Source organism: Fibroporia radiculosa (assembly GCF_000313525.1).
Source record: "Fibroporia radiculosa TFFH 294 genomic supercontigs, scaffold31, whole genome shotgun sequence".
Classification (NCBI taxonomy): Eukaryota; Fungi; Basidiomycota; class Agaricomycetes; order Polyporales; family Fibroporiaceae; genus Fibroporia; species Fibroporia radiculosa.
Window position 1 is genome coordinate 12593 of NW_012133166.1, and position 18137 is coordinate 30729.

At 49.6% G+C, this 18137-nt stretch overlaps 7 protein-coding genes across 7 annotated transcripts; 4 read left to right on the forward strand and 3 right to left on the reverse strand.

The window, feature by feature from the left end:
• Positions 1 to 71: 71 nt before the first annotated feature.
• FIBRA_00075 (uncharacterized protein) lies at positions 72 to 1247 on the forward strand (the record flags this gene model as incomplete). Its single annotated transcript, XM_012321974.1, has 5 exons — positions 72 to 132; positions 185 to 298; positions 348 to 504; positions 561 to 692; positions 746 to 1247. The coding sequence occupies 5 exons, from the start codon at positions 72 to 74 to the stop codon at positions 1245 to 1247; spliced, it is 966 nt and encodes a 321-aa protein (XP_012177364.1).
• An 882-nt stretch (positions 1248 to 2129) lies between these two features.
• FIBRA_00076 (uncharacterized protein) lies at positions 2130 to 4413 on the reverse strand (the record flags this gene model as incomplete). Its single annotated transcript, XM_012321975.1, has 7 exons — positions 2130 to 2310; positions 2357 to 2582; positions 2643 to 2680; positions 2736 to 2752; positions 2808 to 3151; positions 3212 to 3427; positions 3519 to 4413. 7 exons carry the CDS (start codon positions 4411 to 4413, stop codon positions 2130 to 2132), a joined length of 1917 nt encoding a protein of 638 aa, XP_012177365.1.
• Positions 4414 to 4655: 242 nt separating this feature from the next.
• On the forward strand, positions 4656 to 7027 carry FIBRA_00077 (uncharacterized protein; the record flags this gene model as incomplete). The annotated part of the gene is made up of 3 exons (XM_012321976.1): positions 4656 to 5527; positions 5580 to 6660; positions 6719 to 7027. The coding sequence occupies 3 exons, from the start codon at positions 4656 to 4658 to the stop codon at positions 7025 to 7027; spliced, it is 2262 nt and encodes a 753-aa protein (XP_012177366.1).
• Positions 7028 to 7318: 291 nt separating this feature from the next.
• On the forward strand, positions 7319 to 8509 carry FIBRA_00078 (uncharacterized protein; the record flags this gene model as incomplete). The annotated part of the gene is made up of 6 exons (XM_012321977.1): positions 7319 to 7328; positions 7384 to 7422; positions 7493 to 7746; positions 7811 to 8085; positions 8144 to 8308; positions 8365 to 8509. The coding sequence occupies 6 exons, from the start codon at positions 7319 to 7321 to the stop codon at positions 8507 to 8509; spliced, it is 888 nt and encodes a 295-aa protein (XP_012177367.1).
• A 466-nt stretch (positions 8510 to 8975) lies between these two features.
• Positions 8976 to 13582, reverse strand: FIBRA_00079 (uncharacterized protein; the record flags this gene model as incomplete). Its single annotated transcript, XM_012321978.1, has 12 exons — positions 8976 to 9151; positions 9207 to 9418; positions 9468 to 10146; positions 10196 to 10382; positions 10445 to 10561; positions 10618 to 10713; positions 10767 to 10843; positions 10898 to 11051; positions 11110 to 11461; positions 11512 to 13000; positions 13069 to 13330; positions 13454 to 13582. 12 exons carry the CDS (start codon positions 13580 to 13582, stop codon positions 8976 to 8978), a joined length of 3930 nt encoding a protein of 1309 aa, XP_012177368.1.
• Positions 13583 to 15688: 2106 nt separating this feature from the next.
• On the forward strand, positions 15689 to 16166 carry FIBRA_00080 (uncharacterized protein; the record flags this gene model as incomplete). The annotated part of the gene is made up of 4 exons (XM_012321979.1): positions 15689 to 15715; positions 15769 to 15840; positions 15894 to 16030; positions 16091 to 16166. 4 exons carry the CDS (start codon positions 15689 to 15691, stop codon positions 16164 to 16166), a joined length of 312 nt encoding a protein of 103 aa, XP_012177369.1.
• A 150-nt stretch (positions 16167 to 16316) lies between these two features.
• Positions 16317 to 18045, reverse strand: FIBRA_00081 (uncharacterized protein; the record flags this gene model as incomplete). The annotated part of the gene is made up of 9 exons (XM_012321980.1): positions 16317 to 16544; positions 16596 to 16706; positions 16764 to 17006; positions 17058 to 17093; positions 17146 to 17482; positions 17544 to 17584; positions 17634 to 17764; positions 17816 to 17852; positions 17917 to 18045. The coding sequence occupies 9 exons, from the start codon at positions 18043 to 18045 to the stop codon at positions 16317 to 16319; spliced, it is 1293 nt and encodes a 430-aa protein (XP_012177370.1).
• Between the last annotated feature and the right edge of the window lie 92 nt (positions 18046 to 18137).

An 18137-nucleotide genomic window follows, 5' to 3' on the forward strand; every position in this document is an offset into this window, starting at 1 on the left:
GGCGAATTGAGTGCGTTCCGGTCCTCGCGTCGCGTATCCACCACACGCATACCTGCGAACTAGAGAGAGCAATGGCCAATGCCTCTTCGTCTACGAATGCCCCGCCTTTAGGCAAATACCTGGCAGCGACCGGTATGCGCTCACCTTTCTCCGCCCTCCGTCGACGCTCACACGCTATTCGAAGACAAGAAGACGAGAGACAAGGCCATCAAGTCCTTGTCAACATTCCTGTCAGATCCCTCTCGAGACACGTTGCCTGAGAGTGAAATGGCAAAACTATGGAAGGGAATCTTCTATTGTACGCATCTTCCACTATGAAAAGATATCCGGGTTAATTGTGCACTTAGGTTTCTGGATGTCGGACAAGCCTCTGGTGCAGCAGGCATTGGCCAGCGAGCTTGCTGAGATCCTGCTAACCATATCGACTGCGTCATCTTCGTTAGCTTTCTTGTGCGGCTTCTGGGAAGCCACTGTGCGCGAATGGAACTCGATCGATCGTCTGCGGTCGGTACTTGCTTCTTCAGCTTGTAGCTGTGCTCACCACCTTAGCCCGTACGTAGGATTGACAAGTACTATATGCTTGTCCGCAGGTTTGTCAACGCATCTTTCAGGCTGCTCATGAAGACTGGCTGGGATAGTGCGTCGTGCGCGGAATATAATACAATACTGACCCATCGCGGTGGACCTCTATGGTTCGTCTCCTCTTTCCAAATGACAGCGCAGCTAACCACCGAGAATACTGCAGCCCGGATGATATTCGTGTTCCTGCCAGTTTGGCGTACCATCTGGCGGATATCTACCTGGAAGAGCTCGACAAAGCGCTTAGCAGTCCCCTCAACTCATCGCCAGCGCCAGCGCCATTATCCACCTTGTCCACTCCATTCTTCACACTGGCTGCGCGAACCCCATCTAATGCCAGTTATCAGCGTATTCAGTCAGCCTTCCTCGAACCTCTGTTCTCCGCCTTCGAGTCACCTCGGGATATTGACGAACCACCGCTACGGAAGCGACCGCGTTTGTCGTCACCCATATATGAAAATATAGTGGTAAACGCGTGCATATCAAATCCAAAATCCGAAGGCGTTATGGCAGGTCCTGAGTTGAGAAAAGCGCTCTTGAAGTGCATGTTTGAGATTGCTAGCGAGCAAGATACCCGTGACGCAAATAGGCGCAAGCTATACAACCTTTGGAAGAGTAAACTGGAAGACGATGGCGATGGCGGTGATACGGCAATAGATGCTAGCTAGCCGAGCATAGTAGTGGCTATCCTTTGTTTTCTTACGGCCGCACTACATCGTGCTCAAAATTTGTACATTATAGATCAGTCGACAACCTCCATATAGGAGATTAATGCTGGACCAACTAATTTGAATTATTTCGCTCAATAAACGAAAAACTGTCGACTACGCGTCTGAGGGATCTGTCATACGCTTCCTTTGAGAAGTGATAAAGAAACAGCCCAGAAATCAGATTGGTTGGCCTCCACTACGGTTATCATGGCGAATGATGTGCAAGCACTGTGAGACTAGATGATTGATATAATGGCTTAATGGTATGTTCACGAGGATTCTGCATTTCGTATTCTGGCTCGTGCTTGGTGTCACGGTCGGGGACCGACAGGCCGTTCACGTTGAAACGGCATCGAGAAATGTCGGAATACAGAAAACAGGTGGCTTCATCATTCCCGACAAGTTACCGACTGGCGAAATTTACCATGCCACTGCGAGGTCCTAATGAAGAGGAAATGACGTCGGGACATAAGATGCCAATGTGGTCCGGATTGTATCATTCTTGATTGCTCCAAACCCATTTGAGCTTGAGTCTCTCCGCTCATGATCCCAACGATTTTGGAGTTGTGCTATCACTGGCAATTTTATCCAGAATGAGTAGATGTTAGAAAGCGACTCAATTCCGACCTTGTCGATAAATGCTCATGAAGTAGAGATCCACTACACCTCAGACTTGTGGCAGCAGTCCCAACAACTGGAGTTGACATGGAGGGTTGATAAAGAGTTTAAAAATACAACGTATAGTTTGTACGCTTCATGATGTAACGAAGGACAATAAAGTTATGCGAACCCACCAAGAGAAAATGAGTACGACATTGGTTCCACAATCCGCAGAATAAATCACAAGTCCGGTAGCTCTCGCTGTATGAGTCTCGTCCATGTGCTTTCTCGCCACCATTCATCCATGCTATCGAGGCGCTCCCAGAGTGTTTCTTCATCGACACCATATATCTCGTACTTCGCCCCATTCAAAAGCCGGCTGTCTCGCTTTGCAACCTCAATCGCCGGTTTATTTTCTCCCCTAAGCAGGAATCAGCCAATCAAAGAGCAAGATCGACACTACACACCTCAATAGCTCTAAAAGTTCGCGACGGTCCGGGAAGAACAAGCGTGATTCCAAGACAGCCAAAATAGCCAGGGACGCTCGGAAAAGAAACGAGTCGCCTTCAAGTACTAGAATATCCCAAAGTCTTGCACAAGCTTCGAACGGAAGGTGATCTAGGAAGAGCGGGACTAGCCAATCAGGGAGATATGAGGCTGGCGAAATCTGGTGCTGCTTGAAGTTAAAGTATACTAAGAAAATGGCGTTCAGGCATTTATATTGTGCAGTATCCAGGTAAGGAATAAGCTCACTTTTGGGCATCCCATCGGCGAGCAGGGTGTCGAAGATTCTGAAGATGATGGATCAGTGAAATAGCAGTCTCACAGTAAGACATGGTGGTTCACCTGTAATAAGCTTCAACCTGCTCGTCTTGGATATTATTTCTAGTCAATTACTGTAGATCTGGAAATACTTACATCGTCTTTTGATGCTATTCCGCCGAAGAAAGATCGCAGACAATGTCGTTCCAGCAGGTTCCTCATGACGACAAATCCTTCAGCAGGATCCATGTTGAGCAGCAGCATAGCAGCGATTTTAGCAGCCCCTAGAATGTATCCCAACCCCTCGTCCGAACGAGACACTACCCATGCACACAACATGTCCTTCAAATCCTGATACATGGGCCCCGTTCCCGGAAGAAACAGACGCAAGTTTGGCATTGTGGTCTTGATGTCGTCCTCTAGAAAACCAAGAACTGTAGTTGGGAACGTTCCGTGAGACAGCGCTCTCCTTGCTCGCGATAGACATGACTTGTATGCATCTGGTCATCATTGACATCAAATCCCATTGGCAGAGGATTATAGAGTGAGTGCTGCATTACCTTTGCTCAGTACAAGAGCATTTCCCACTGCGCTCTGCCACATTGTCGCTCTGAGTTTTGTAGGAATTCCGGCCCACCACAGTTTCCTGAGTGACGTATTTCTCTTCACAACGGTCCAATCGGGTAGAATAGCGCGTTCCCAAATGCCGATCGATTCTTCAATCTTTCGTTCACGTGCGGATCGCCTTTCCTGCAGTGCAGCTCGTCTCTTCTCCTCTGTAAATCAGTACGTAGGGAAATATGGTAAACAGGCTGAGCAAATAAATACTCATTCATGACGCAGAGTTGCTATTTCTGCCATACTCACCGGCTGTCCGACTTCGCTTCATCATAGCCTCCCAGTCAGCCATATGCTTCAAGTCTTCTGCGCGAGACTTGGGGGGTAAGAACGGCGGACGAGTCTTGCTAATAACCTTATCGAGCGCACTAGGGCCCATGGAACGAACCGCTCGGCGGTGAGTAATTGCAGGTGGGGCAGAAATAATGGAATTTTCAGACGCATATGAAGTAGGAGTGGGGAGTGACATTGAGGTGGGTAAATTGGATGAGGTAGACGAGACACTGGCAGAGGAGCGGGGAGTAGCGGGTCGAGGCGAGGCTTGAGCGAGGACCCTACCATACGGAACCGGCTGAGAACCAGTGACTGGAATCTCGACCTCTTGTACAATATCCAATTTAGCCTCCGGGGCCGAAGACACAAGCTCTGGTGTATGTACAGGTGGGGGAGATACCGGTCTACTGGTAGGTCCAATATCATCACCAGCAGGAAGGTTTGGAGGCTCGAGTGAATGAGAAAGCCGTGGCGAGCCATCGGAGAGCTGTATATCGTAGAAGGATCCCTCAAGTGAGGGCTGTGAGACAAGCTGAGGCCCGGCAGACTTGGAGGGCTGCAGAGCAGGTGAGGAAGAGGGATCGGGTCCGGATGTATCGCTGCTCAAGGTCGATACAGACATATCGGGTTCGACGGATAATCCAATTTTTGCAACATAGCCCGCAAGGTCATCCTGGGCTACGTGGCTGTCGATGCTACTGTACGCTTTCGCAAACTCTTTTCGAACCGCTTCCGGAGAGAATTCAAGGGTGTGGTCGGCCTCGTCGCCATCAGCAAACGCGTCGTCCAAAGCGAATGGCGGCGGCACATGTTTGGAGACGTGTATTTTGGGCGCGTGGTCGAGCTCGTCGTCTGAGAGGTGGTCGTCCATGGTGGAGATGCAGCTGCGCCTCCGGGCGCGAATGTGAATCATGAATCACGGGTACGCGTCTGACCGCAATCGCGCGCCCGGACAACCCGGACCACAACTTGGAGTCTACTGCGTCGGCAGCCGGTCTGTTCTGGTGTCTGAACTTGTCGCTTCATGGTAGAAGGTGAGTAGCAGATTCTGTCGGCGTAAAACAATCTAGCGCCGCAGAACAGCTCATGTAGGTCTAGTGGCAGCAGCTGGATATGATTGCGGAAGTCCTCCTGGTCCTGGCTGGTCACTCTTCATCATTATTTCCAACAGATCACACCGTTCACCCCGCATTTGCGCCACTGCTTCATCCCGGGGAGCAACAGTGTCTCGAATCCCTAGGCCAAATTGCTGTTCGTTACCGCAACGTTAAACAGGCATGCTCCACACTATCACGCTCGCCTTCGCGATATGTATGCGCACTTTGTGCATCGCTAGGTCAAATCCTCAGAGATGAATATGACACCTTGATTGTCGACACGGAGGCCAAAATCCTTCAGCGCGATAGCAGCCTCGTCGCAAGCGGATCATTCGTGCCGTTATCATCTATCCGAGCTATTTTTGCTGAATGGGACGCGCCTCTTGCTTCTCTGGAATCTCTCGTCGATGAATTGAAAGCGAAGGATTCTTGGCAGCCCGGTAACCTAATCGACCTGCTCTTGACGCGTTCTCATACTGGAATTCATCGCATCGCGGCGATTCATGCTCGGCTTTGTGAAGCTGTCCAACGTGTTTGGATGTCCCAACTGCAGGCATTCATCGTACATGGCTCGTTGCATGAAAAGGATCCTTTGGTCTCAAAAGACTACGTTCTACTTGATGGCTCGGTGCCTTCTTGCGTCTCAGTACAAACACGGGAATCCATTAGCTACGTTGGTCGAGCAATCGGTACTGTGAGGGCGGCCAAGTGGGAGCGGCAATTTCCCCGGGATTTGATAGTAGATCATACCAAAATGCTTGATGGTATATTACCACAAGACCGGTATAATTTCGATCGAGTCATTGCCGATATCCGTACTGGGGTCAGTGAGTGGTTGTGGCTCAACGTTCTGACACACCGAGACGTGGAAGTGGCGGTCGATGCATTGTGCGTAGTCTCTATGTCGGGAAAATGTCTTCAACCGTAACCGCATCTACAGAGCAAGCTATTTCCTTCTGCGAAATGGCGAGTTCGCCCTATCCCTTATACGAGAGATTGAACGCCTGAAGATCTCTAGACTCAGGGCTCGATCGGGTCCAACGACAATGATACGTGAACAAGACCTACATCTCGCTCTCTTGCGTGCATCATTGGGAACAACCGCTCAGCATGATCCATCCCTCTCGAATCTTCACTTTAGCTTACCTGCCGGGCCCCTTCGACCCTTGCTTCCATCCCTCGCCACCACCACCAAAAACCTCTCTATGTCCCATTCTGCTGTTGAATTAACAACTTTTGATGATCTACTTCTTGGTACTTCTCTCGTCCTCACGTATGGCGTATCCTGGCCATTAGACCTCTTCCTTCATCCATCAGATCTACAAATTTACGCGACCTTATTTGGCTATTTGTCTGCATTACGGAAAACACACACCCGGATCCATACATGCTGGACATCACTCTCCAATTCACAACGTGCGCGTCGACGATGGACCGGGCTTGGAGAGGGAGGAACCGTGGAAGACTTGCAGGCTCGCAAGGAACTCTTAAGATGTGGCTGGGGTGCAGTAAGGGAGATGAACTGGTTCCTTGACACGCTCCTTGGTTATGTGATGACCGACGTTGTGGATGTAGAATTCCGGAGGCTGAAAGATATTCTTCTCAAACAGACCTCAGGTCTAGTCAACCAGCACACGGGTAGCTATTCCGCACCAGCACTGTTGGCGGAAGGAGCTTCGACTCAGCTCAAGGCTGCCGAGTCGGACTCAGTGCCGACGTCGCAAAGTGGTGCCTCTAACGCCTCGGCTCCTACCTCGAGCCAGCTAGACTTTACTACTCTACGGAACATCCACACGACTTATCTTGAGCGATTGCTTACCGGCAGCTTGCTGTCCAATCCGGCGCTTACCCCAATCTTACGATCAATTTTGGAGGTCTGCGAGCATTTTGTTGCTCAGGTGGAACGATGGGACGGGGATATTTTGCCCGCTTTGCTCTTTGAGGGCAGCCTTGCGACAGGTGAGGATGATGTGGGAAAGATGGTAAGAGAGAGGCACGCCGCTCTCGATGATATTAACAAGGTACGCTTCCAGAGGCCGTACGGAGGTATTAATGGAAGTTCATCTCGTGAGTTTGCAGACGCTGCACGGCCTGCTTGGCTCGTTCTATGAGCAACTGTCTTTGTCTACGACGCAGCAGCCTTTCTCGGCCGCGACAGATGCGTCAAAGTCGATGTTGTACAACGCCAGCACAGCGAACTCATCTGGATTCCACACATTCGTTCGTAACAAACGAGGCAAACGCCTCGAGGGGGATGAAGAGGTTCGCCGGCACGTGGAGCGTCTGCTCCTACGCCTGGACTTCAACGGCGGGTTCTCGGAGGCCAAGGCGGCGGGGAGCTTTGGGTCAACTGACGCAGAGATTTTGAAGCAGGGTGGCCTTACGTAGAAGTGAATAAAGAGCTCCGCCTTCGCGATGGCCTGTCGAAGTTTGCAATGCTGTATATCCTATATACCCGATGGAATGTGTGTGATGCAGCCAGCGAGAGTTGTGTGTTTTACATAAATTAGAATGGCGAAGGGAGATAACGCAAGCGATATGCGATCGGTGCGTGCAAGGCGCGAGGCTATCGATTGAAGCAGTCCACTTTATAAAATTGACAGCAAGTGGCCAATGAGCTCTAGCATCGCTCTCCGCCGCCTTGCCCATCACTCTCGTCTTCTCTCCTCCTCTTCCGCAATGGCAAATCGTACGTGCTCTCAGTCCTTCTACCCTGCGCTGCCCTCCAACACCTCATCCTCCAGAATACGCTTCTCGTCTCATCGGCGCTCCCAACACTCTCGGTCAGTATATCTCCACGCGGTCCTATCATCCCTATCGTCTCAACTTTACTCGTCCCCCTTCCCTGAACAGAGCACCGCGTTTTCATCGAGCAGAACGGAACCGTCGTTTCGTCATGGCACGACATCCCCCTCTTCGCCGATCGGAACAACAGCATCCTTAACATGATTGTCGAGGTCCCCCGTTGGACCAACGCTAAAATGGAGATATCCAAGGAAGAGCCCTTTAACCCCATCAAACAGGATATCAAAAAGGGTCGTCTGCGCTACGTGCGCAACTGCTTCCCCCACCATGGTTATATCTGGAACTACGGTGCTTTCCCTCAGGTGAGTACCCACAGATCTCTGCTGGCGCCGATCTGGAGTGACCCTTGATGTCTCAATCGTGTAGACCTGGGAAGATCCCTCTCAGGCCCACGCGGAGACCAAGGCCAACGGCGATAACGATCCTCTCGATGTCTGCGAGATCGGTGAGCAGGTCGGATACGTCGGTCAGATCAAGCAGGTCAAGGTACTCGGCATCATGGCGCTCTTGGATGAGGGGGAGACGGACTGGAAGGTCCTCGTCGTTGACGTACAGGACCCTCTTGCATCTAAGCTCAACGACATAGAGGACGTCGAGAGGCACCTCCCTGGACTCATTCGTGCAACCAACGAATGGTTTAGGTACGATAATCAATTTTCGCACCATACTATCTGCAGCACTCACACAGCTTCGATTCAGGATCTACAAGATACCTGATGGCAAGCCTGAGAACCAATTTGCATTCTCTGGCGAGGCCAAGAACAAGAAATACGCGACGGAGATTATCCACGAGTGCCATGAGGCCTGGCGCAGACTTGTGAGCGGTGAGACCCCGGCCAAAACACCCTCGTACGACCTCTCCATGTTCGTCGCGTTTCCAATTTACGCATCCGATAATAACAATTGACCCACTATTCTAGTCGCAACCTTACTGTCACTAGCTCTCCTGGTCACACCAGCAAAAACGACTCCGTCTATGCAAATCTCCCCCAGGACTCTAGGAAGCCCCCTGGACCCATCGATCCTGCCAGTGAGTACCGGTGTTTTATGGCTCCAGAACTTTAATGTCAAGTATCCCCCATCCCTAGTTTCGAAATGGTTCTATATCTCGTCTGCTCAGGTATAAGTGAATCGTAGTTGCATATGTACTGTCAGGTGGAACCAAAGATTTGTTCGCTGTAGACGATCAGTGAATTTGCATTACGCTCGCGCTTCTGAGGGGTTGTGGCGATGATGATGGGTAAGAGATTGTGATTATTATATGGGAGCTTTGCTGAGCAATGATATGGGATTGAGAAATGCCAATGAAATATACATGGATCAGATTAGACCTACAGTCCGGAGACGACCCCAATGAGGTATTATGAAGATTTAGTAAGTGTCGTGCACTGGGGCTTTTTTCACCGATTCTTGTCTATCACTCCTTCTGGCTGAACTGGTGGGTATCTGCAATACCGGTCCGCTATAGATGTGATGGTCCATGTACCTGTTCTTCTAGTTAGTAGATGGACGCAAACTTAAGGAACTTTGATTAGAAACCTTCTAGGGCGGAAAAAATCGAGTATTCTTTTGTTGTTACTCCTGAGACTGTATGTGTCTCAAGGACCTTTCCTTGCATCCCTTTCTTCGAGGTAAGCTCCGCTCTTTGGTATGTAAACGTGAAAGGAGGTTCGCCTATCAGAGTGAAGAGAATTTCCGCTTGATCACCTAATTGAACGCATAAGTACCCGGGAAATGCGATAATAAGTACTCATGGACCTACCTTCATGAATATCTTGAATGATTCTTTTGCCATGTCCAACGCGCGCGGAAGGTAGAGTGTGGACGTTGTACCGCAGGTCGGTCACAGCAGTCTTGCACATCTTTTGTTGGTGAGCAATCGAGGTGACAACGAACTCCCCAGGTTGTTGCTGCACAATCGTAAACGGAGAAATCTTGGCCTCTTGGGTATATGACCGCCCGTTGATGCGATATCTAGAAACAAATGAGTATCTACTAATAGAGATGTAGATAGTGAGCATACCCAATCGTCCATGGAGGGGTTCCTTCCAGTTGGAACTGGAACGCATCACCGACACAGAAATCCTCTCTTCGATCAAACGGAATAATGGCTGCCGTTTCGGCGACGTCCACCCATATAGACTGGTGCGATGGACCCGGGACCACTTGCTCACAACGGGATGAGTCTTGCACGGATTCAATTGTGATAAGATGTGGGCCAATCGAATGGAATGTATACGAAGGGATGTCAAGCTTCCACGCACTGTCTTGCAATATGACCGTCTCTGTGTGTACTTCGCTGGTGGCTAGATTGCGTATTGATAGATCGAGCGAGAACGGCGGTGAACCCTCAAGTACGATCATCCCATCTGGGCTGGATGAATCACGGGGATGCAATGTATCGCTAAGACAGTATGATATGCGGTTGCGGTTTTTGAATCGAGCCGAAGGTCGTCTCAATACTTGCTGCTCAAACAAGAGCCGCTCAGACCGCGGGATAATGGCATCCTTGTTCTTAGCCAGGGGATACGCCGCGTCGCCAATCTGCTTGACCTCGTAGTATATACGAGCAGCCTCTGATGTGTGTAACTGGAAGCTCGTCCGGGATTGGATGCTGCTAAAGGTAGGCTGGTCCAGTATTTTTGTGCCGCCCAAATCATTTCCCCTTGCAACATTGTACATGATCTGGAAAGGTGGTCGACCTGACACAATACATGAGTCTTATACTCACCATCACAAACAGCATCTCACCTGTAAGCTCAAGATCCACATTGTCATTTACTCCCTCGCATATAGGCGGCAAGATGTGGGAGCCGTTGAAGGATTCAAAGGTGGACTGAATTTCTGGTGATAATCTGGCCGACGGTCGTGGAACATGATCTACCCTGTACGTGGCATCGTTAACCACCACCGATCCAGGGCATTGCGAATCTGCCACCTTATGGCAAAGTCGAACGTGTTAGTCAACCTAGGTATCATAATTAGGCGAACGCCAAGCACCTCAAGTAGTTCATATAGGCCTTTTTTACCAACAAGGAGCTCATCATTCGGCGAAGAGAGCGTAGCGCCGTAGACCTTGTCTGGATGATCTGCTCGTCGGTATCGGAGTTGCCAAGGCTAGAGTCGATTTATAAGAATCTGTATTCAGTACGAATATAGAGAAAAAAACTCACGCCGTCGCCAGTCAGGCGTAGAGGGAGACGAGCTTCCTCATTTTCCAAAATAGTTACATGTCGCTGGCTTTGTTTTCCATAAAATCGTGCGGTGGGCTAGCAAGTGTCGCTGAGGTCCCGTTTCAGGGAAATGTAGCACTAAGACTTACTTGTACCCTGCGAACATTGACCACGAGACCCGGTACAGATAGGGCACGTTTACATCCGTAGGCATCTTCGACGCTGACTGGATGACCAAGATGAGTGGATATTCCAAAGTGATAGTCACAGAATGACGTACCCAGATCAATCTCAAAGGAACCACCATCTCTGTCGATGGCTTTGGGAATGGGCAGCTGTAACGTCTTGGAAGACGTTGTGATATTGGGTACCTGCATGATTTCAGAACCTTTAGGGCCAACAATTTGGACCGCAAGATTCCATGGTCCGGTTCCCTGAAAGTAAATACACCACGTCACGTCGACTGTTCTGGAAAATGATGAGACGACTGACCCGAAGATCGATATCGACGTCAACCTGGCTACCTGAGCAGCTATTGATCTTCTTCTTACCCCGCCCTCCAGGAACGCTGTTGGAGAACTCGGCAGATGCAGGAGGATGAACAACCTGATCTATACTAGGGCCCTTCAAGTTCACCTTCTTGTAATTTGCGTCACTGATTTGGGTAAACCTAAACACATAATGGCCACTACGTTCAGGCTGTATGGTAATTTCGCCGCGAGAACTGGCAAAAGTCTTAGAAAGCTCTCGAGACGGCTCATTGTCGCGCTGCATGTGATAATAGACCTGGAACGGAGGTGTTCCATGGAGTACAAGGGAAGCAGAGACACCGATATCACCAGAGCTACGTTTTCGTGGTGAGTGAGAGTTCTAGCAAACAATATCTGGACTGACCATTCGTAAATTCTTTTCCATTCAATTTCCGCGACGGGTAGAGGCCGTTCAATGACTTTACACGTGTCAGGACTTAGTATATCTCCCTCACAATACCTGCCCTTGATTCGGGTGACGTGATACTCTCCAGGTGCACTCGCATGCAAAATGAGATCCTTCTTGCCCTTCTCTGTTTGAAAACCCTTTGACCATGGCCGGTTACGTTTAATGCCTACAGGTGATTCATCTTCAGCAAGAGGGGACTGATAGCTAATATCGATATCCCAAGGAGCATCGAGCTCGTCTGCTCCAATTGTGGAGACTGTTAGTGGTGCATCCGCACCGACAAGCAGTGAGGTAGGGCTCCCCGGTCCACAATGCTTGAACGAGACCCCTGGACGGCGGAGGACAGTGATGGATCGATGTGTTTTCAATCTCACATTTTGATCTTCATTACCCGATGCTTTGTGAAGTAGATCCTCAGGTGCGCCGTCAAGCACTTGCACCTCCGTGCCTGCGTGCACAACATTTCCAACGGAGTCTGTCACGGATTCCAGAATATAAGAATGCGTGCCAAGGGCGTCGAGAGAAACGGCAAGCGGAATTCTAAGATTGGCTGGCGCCCTAGATGTTGAAACAGCCGAAATGCTGCTTTCTCCTGGGGTACGATGCCGAACGTGTTCGGAGTCCTCGATGCCCTCCACCATGAATGATTCTCTTCGACCTCCAACTTCTTTATACCAGCGTAAGCTAAGTGGTGGGACGCCGAACACGTCGATATCAAGAACAACCTCCTCTCCTGCTCCATTCGTCATCCCAGGTATTGCGCATCGGACATCTTCTCTGCGAGTGAAAACCGAATCGACTGCGAAATGTGCGCGAGGACAAGGAACAACAGTGACTTCACTTGGGTAAACCAGCCTCGTCTCAACATTAGATGAGTCGAAGACATGGTCAAGCTGCAGTTTTCCAGGTTTGTTGAGTCTTATGTGTGCAAGGCTCTGCGTCCTCTGGAGAGAAGGTGAGTTGGGCAGGTTCAATGGATCTTCATCCTCATCCTCCTCATCGTAATCGTCGTCGTAGCCATCAATATCCGGGCTACGCTTGGAGGAGCTTAACCGAACAAGTTGAAGCTTCTCCAACCGAGCAGTCTCAATCGCCTTCAGCTCCTTAGCTGATAACTCGACACGCTCAATTCTGCCAGTACTTGCCCGTGCCTTCTCCCCTCCGACTCCCTCCACATATCCAAGGGGGAAAAGTGTGTATCGCATGCCTGCTGGATTGGTATTGTTAAGGAGGATCGGAATGAGAACACTGTCGCCTGAGGAAGAAAGACAAAAAGTTTGTCCATACGGATTCAGATGCGCTGTGCTAATCGGAGACATGCGAACAGTGTGTTGCCCAAGAAGATGTGCGTCTCGGTCGCTGTAGGAACCTACCAGCGTGCCAAGGCCAGGTATCAGACTCCATAGTCCCGAACTTTGAGGAGTAGAGGTGATGGCACCAGGATCTAGTTAAGAGAAAATACCAGCAGCATTTTCAATCACTGATGTATCTTCGGTAAAGTTGGAAACATACTTGCAAACCCAATGGATGGTACAGTCATCCATGTCCGTCCTCCAACATTGAAAGTTATGCCTCCAAATAAAAGTCCATCTAGGATCCACAAGAATATGACTTGCAAAACCACCACGGATTTGCTGTATCTGAGCCGTGGAATGCGTAATCGGGCTAAACAAGTGCAGAAAATGAGATCGACCAAGAACCATTTCTTGCCATAGCTTCCTTGGTCACTATTGGAAAAAAATGAATATTGGAGGAAGTCGAAAGCCTTGATAGCCTGCATATGACCACACCGAATTTAGTTCGTTATAGTTCGAGATCCCCGTAAGGAGCAAGCAAACCCAAAGTGACTTTGTCAGTCCCGCTCAATACGAGACAGGAGGCATTACTCCTTACTCACCTGAAGCAGAGCTCCGAGACTAAGGATGTATAGCCGCTGAGACGGGACATCAATAAATGACTCCGGTACAAGAGGTTGTTGAGCTGGAGGTGGCGCTGCAGCGCGAGTCGAGCCCGAGTTGGAGGACATCTAGTCCTGCCAGTTCACACTGCACACCTCTACTTTCTGAGATTCGCCTAGCAGATAGAAGGTTGTCGTTGTCGTTACGTTTCGTAATAGAGAAGCAAGTTACAGTGGGTGAGCTGCCGCTGAGACCATGTGCATAAGAGTACAATAGCCACGACTCACAAAGGCGAGGGCGCCTGACACGTGACCGTGCAGAGTAGCCCTAGGCTAGCGCCCGTCCAACTTAAAAGCCCACGAGACGAACAATGTCATAGCAGGGCTCAGCCGGTCACAAAACTACTACTATACAGACTTCCAGATACGGTAGCTAAACATGAGTAAGGGAGGGACGATGGGTGAATGAAAATCTCCTGTAGACTACAATACAAGTGGGAGACGGCGGTTAAGACGAGAGCACATAAATATTCGCAACGACGTGACAGTGGCATGTCGACGGTCGAGCAGGAGACGGCGGTTAGGTTCATCACATACATAGTATTTACTCGCGCGAGGCTTATTAAGACTTAGCGGAGCACAGCCCGACGCGGCGGGCAGTAAATCGTTGTCCGATGCGCGGCGGACAGGTATATGTGTACGTCGGAATGGAGCCTCGAGCTCGTCAAGGCCCGCCTTCCCAATGTTCTGGAAGCCAGATTCGCAGAATTCCCTACGACAATCATCAACACTCACGGCAAGGATCTCACTGTGAGCGCGGATACTGATGTGGACGCGTGCGCCTGCTATGGTGGACTTCGCAGAACTTTACTCGAACCACGGAGGTCTTGACAAGCAAGTCCAGTCTGCAGCGAAGCGGCAAGCCTGGTACGGAGTACAGCCTCGGGCTGAGTGCTGATCAAGCATATCAGTGCTACGTATACAGATTACAGTAAATTGCTGTTGACGTTTCTCAGGCTAGATTCAAAATGCAACTACATATGATGTAATTACATACTATTGATAACATGCAGACATGAGCAGCTCAAAGGTTACTAGTCGGGAAAAAGAAAGACAGCGAGGACGAATGACCTATACCATTCAACTTCAGCTTATATACCAGAAGACAGCATACCCCACTAGTAGATATACTAAAACTTTGACCTGCGGATCAAGTTTGTTGAATTCGGCGAGAATTCCAGGAGATTCTGGTTGAGAGGACGTGGAAAAGGACCCCCCAAGAGTCTGTCCCTTGCCAGTGAAAGCACCCCCCGATGAATATTGCTGAACCGCGGCTTCCAAGGCACTGTTACAGGCAGTATTGTGATCAATAGAACATAGGAGACAACGTATATCGAACACTGACGCTTTGTTCGCTCCTTTCACGCGATGTACCTCGGTCATTCCCTTCAAGAATACAAAAGTAGGCCTGAAGAGAAATATGACGTCTTACACGGTCTAATGCGTTTGATCACTCACATGGCTGCTATACGATATCTACTCGCAACCTCCTTGGCAGAGTCGACATCGCATTTCAAGAAATTGACGTTTGAGTGTTGCTTAGACAACGCCTCGAAGGTGGGTGCAATCATGTGGCATGGCCCACACCTGCGCATTTTATGAAATCAGAGGTCTCACGCCAATACTGAAGGAAGAAGACTATTTACCAAGAGGCATGGAAATCAATGACCTACAACATCGTCCTCAAGCTAAGGAACTTGATAGAGGGACAGAATGCGAAGGTGCTCACAGAGAGTTTCTCATTAGATTTTGAAAGTATAGAGTCCAGTTGAGAAGTTGAGCTTAGGTGCGTTATAGACATGTGTTTGCGCAGAGGAGTGGAATCTGGGAGTGAGAATCAGGTTTGGACTGAAGACTGAGAATCAAAGAGAAAAGGGACACAAGTAAAGAGAACAGAGAGAGCAGAGCACGGTCACGACCCGGCTAGTGCGATCTAATTTAGATCTCGATCCGGTACATGTCCTGAGCGCCTTCATGATCAGGTGATAGTCCAAACAGAACCAAACGCGACACCGCGCGTGTAATTGTGGCTGCGGCACGACAACCCTTCTCACTGCTGCTGACATTGTCATTGTGCTGTATCTTCCCACTCATCTATAACAGTGTGAGTATTCCTTCCATGACATTGCTAATAATGCACAGAGCTGACGTTTCTACCTCAGTCATCACAATATAATGTCTGGCCGTGGCAAAGGAGGCAAGGTTAGTTGTAAGGCACGTACTCGATGGCACCGTATGTTAAGCAAGAAAATCAGGGTTTGGGCAAAGGTGGCGCCAAGCGTCACCGCAAGATCCTTCGCGATAATATTCAAGGAATCACTAAGCCTGTAAGTTACTGCCGCGTATTTACGCTTGGGAGTCACTGCATCTATGTTCGTAGGCTATTCGTCGTTTGGCTCGTCGTGGTGGTGTCAAGCGTATCTCGGGTCTCATTTATGAGGAAACCCGTGGTGTCTTGAAGATCTTCCTCGAGAATGTCATTCGTGACTCTGTCACTTACACCGAGCACGCGAAGCGGTTAGCATTCGCCTCTGAATCATTGGCTTGATGTGCCGTTGACATCTGTTTGTTAAACAGCAAGACAGTAACGGCTTTAGACGTCGTTTATGCCCTCAAGCGCTCTGGCCGCACCCTTTATGGATTTGGTGCTTAGGTTACTCCAGTCGCCAGCTCGATAGTGTATTCGTATGTCTATTGTTTGCTTCGGATTTTGTGGCTTCCCTGCCATACATGTTTTATGTACCACCTGAGGGCAGCTGTATTGCACCGTTGTTTCTATCCACGGTTATGGATATACTACCAATCAAGTGAACACAAGTGTCTCCTTCAGCCAATCTACGGCAGATTGAACTTGGTCTCTAACATCGTGATGAATGACGGGATCCCACATGCGACCTATGTCTTCGCTTACGCCTTCAGGAGATTGGTCATGTTCTGCGGCTCCATCATAGATTCGTCCCGCCCGGTAGCTGCCATTCCAGACCATCTGCGCTCGTGGTCGCCGAATACGATCGTATGCTTGAAGAACCGCCTGATTACATGGTAAGCATCGGCGACGTGGGCAAATGGTACATACGCTCACCTCAATGTTAGATGTTGTTGTCTGTGGATGTTTCAGCAGCTCGACGAGAACATAAGCATCTTCTATGCCTTGACCTGCACCCGCACCTAAATGCGGTAGCATAGCATGTGCCTTCCCGCAAGAATTCTGGTAAGTAAATTTGGATTGAAAGTGAGAGAATCATTCTACCGCATCACCAAGCAATGCTACACGGCCTTTGACGTAGCTGTCGAGTGGGGGATAAAGCACGTGTACCGACCATTTGCTTGGTTCTTCGATACATTTCAGCAGAGAAATCGCATCGCTCCCCCATCCGTCATATGCTTGAATCATCTCTTCTTGTGGTACGACCTTGACCCACGGCTCTCCAGGGGGAAGGTAGTCCGACCCAATAGGTTTGCTGTAATCCGCCACAAATGCCACAACATTGATCTTAGAGCCCAGTTATCATACTATGGCAATATAGACGTCCGTGGTACTCACCAAAGTTGAATTCTTTACGGGAAAAACAATGATATGCTGGACAAAGGTGAGAATGCGATACGTACGACAGAAAACTATCTCTGCTCACCTTGCTATCGCCTAGGTAGCAGACGGGTCGGCCACTGAAAAGGTCTGTCTTCACCCCCGCAGCCTGCACCTTTTCGCGAGGAATCAGACCACGATAACAGATCGTGCGAGCGAAGACAACTCCGTGCATTCCAACGTCTCCATTCAATGCTCCACGAACAGTGCTCTTTATCCCATCTGCGCCAATGACCACGTCGGCTTCGTAAGTCGTGCCATCACCAAAGTGTACGACGGAACGTGAGGAGCTATCAGCGGCGATGCTGACTCCCGTGCATCGTTTGTTGAAATGAGTCCTCTTGGGGTCTACAAATTTAATCCATGTATCGAGTATTGCAGCCCTGTTCATTGCCAAGTCGTGCATCACGTCTAATTTTCGATGGTACAATAGTGAAAGCTTACCGATGCAGGCCCAAGCCATAATCGCTCTCGATTGTAGGGTACTGATGGTATGTTCAGCATACGCGGGTCAATGCACGGATTACTTCATACCTCGTAGAACAATTCACCTGTCTTTCCCGAGATAAACCAGAACATATTCATGTTAAGTCTGTCTTCATGTGCTTGGGCAAGGGCTTCGTCCAGGACGCCAAAATGCTTCAGGATGGGAAGACTATTTGCTCCTGCACTGGCTAATCAGATACGATCATCCTGCCCGAGAATAGTTGACCTACCGATGCCTATTCCGGCTCCAATTTCCTTGAAGTGCGCCTGACATGTACGAGTGTATGAAATCAGGCTCAGTCTGTGGAATATCACTGGGGGCCAGACGTACTGCGGCCTCGAAGACCTCCACGTCAACCCCGGCCTTCATCAGACCAACAGCACACGCCAATCCGCACACGCCCCCACCAACTAGCGCAACTTTGAAGCTCTGCTTGGCGGATTCTGAAGTGGTCGTCATCTCTCAACAAGAAGTGGGTACTGGGAAAGAATAATGCTCACGATCGTAGTTGGAACTTTATACCTGGGAAGATAAAGCCCAAATTTCTCACT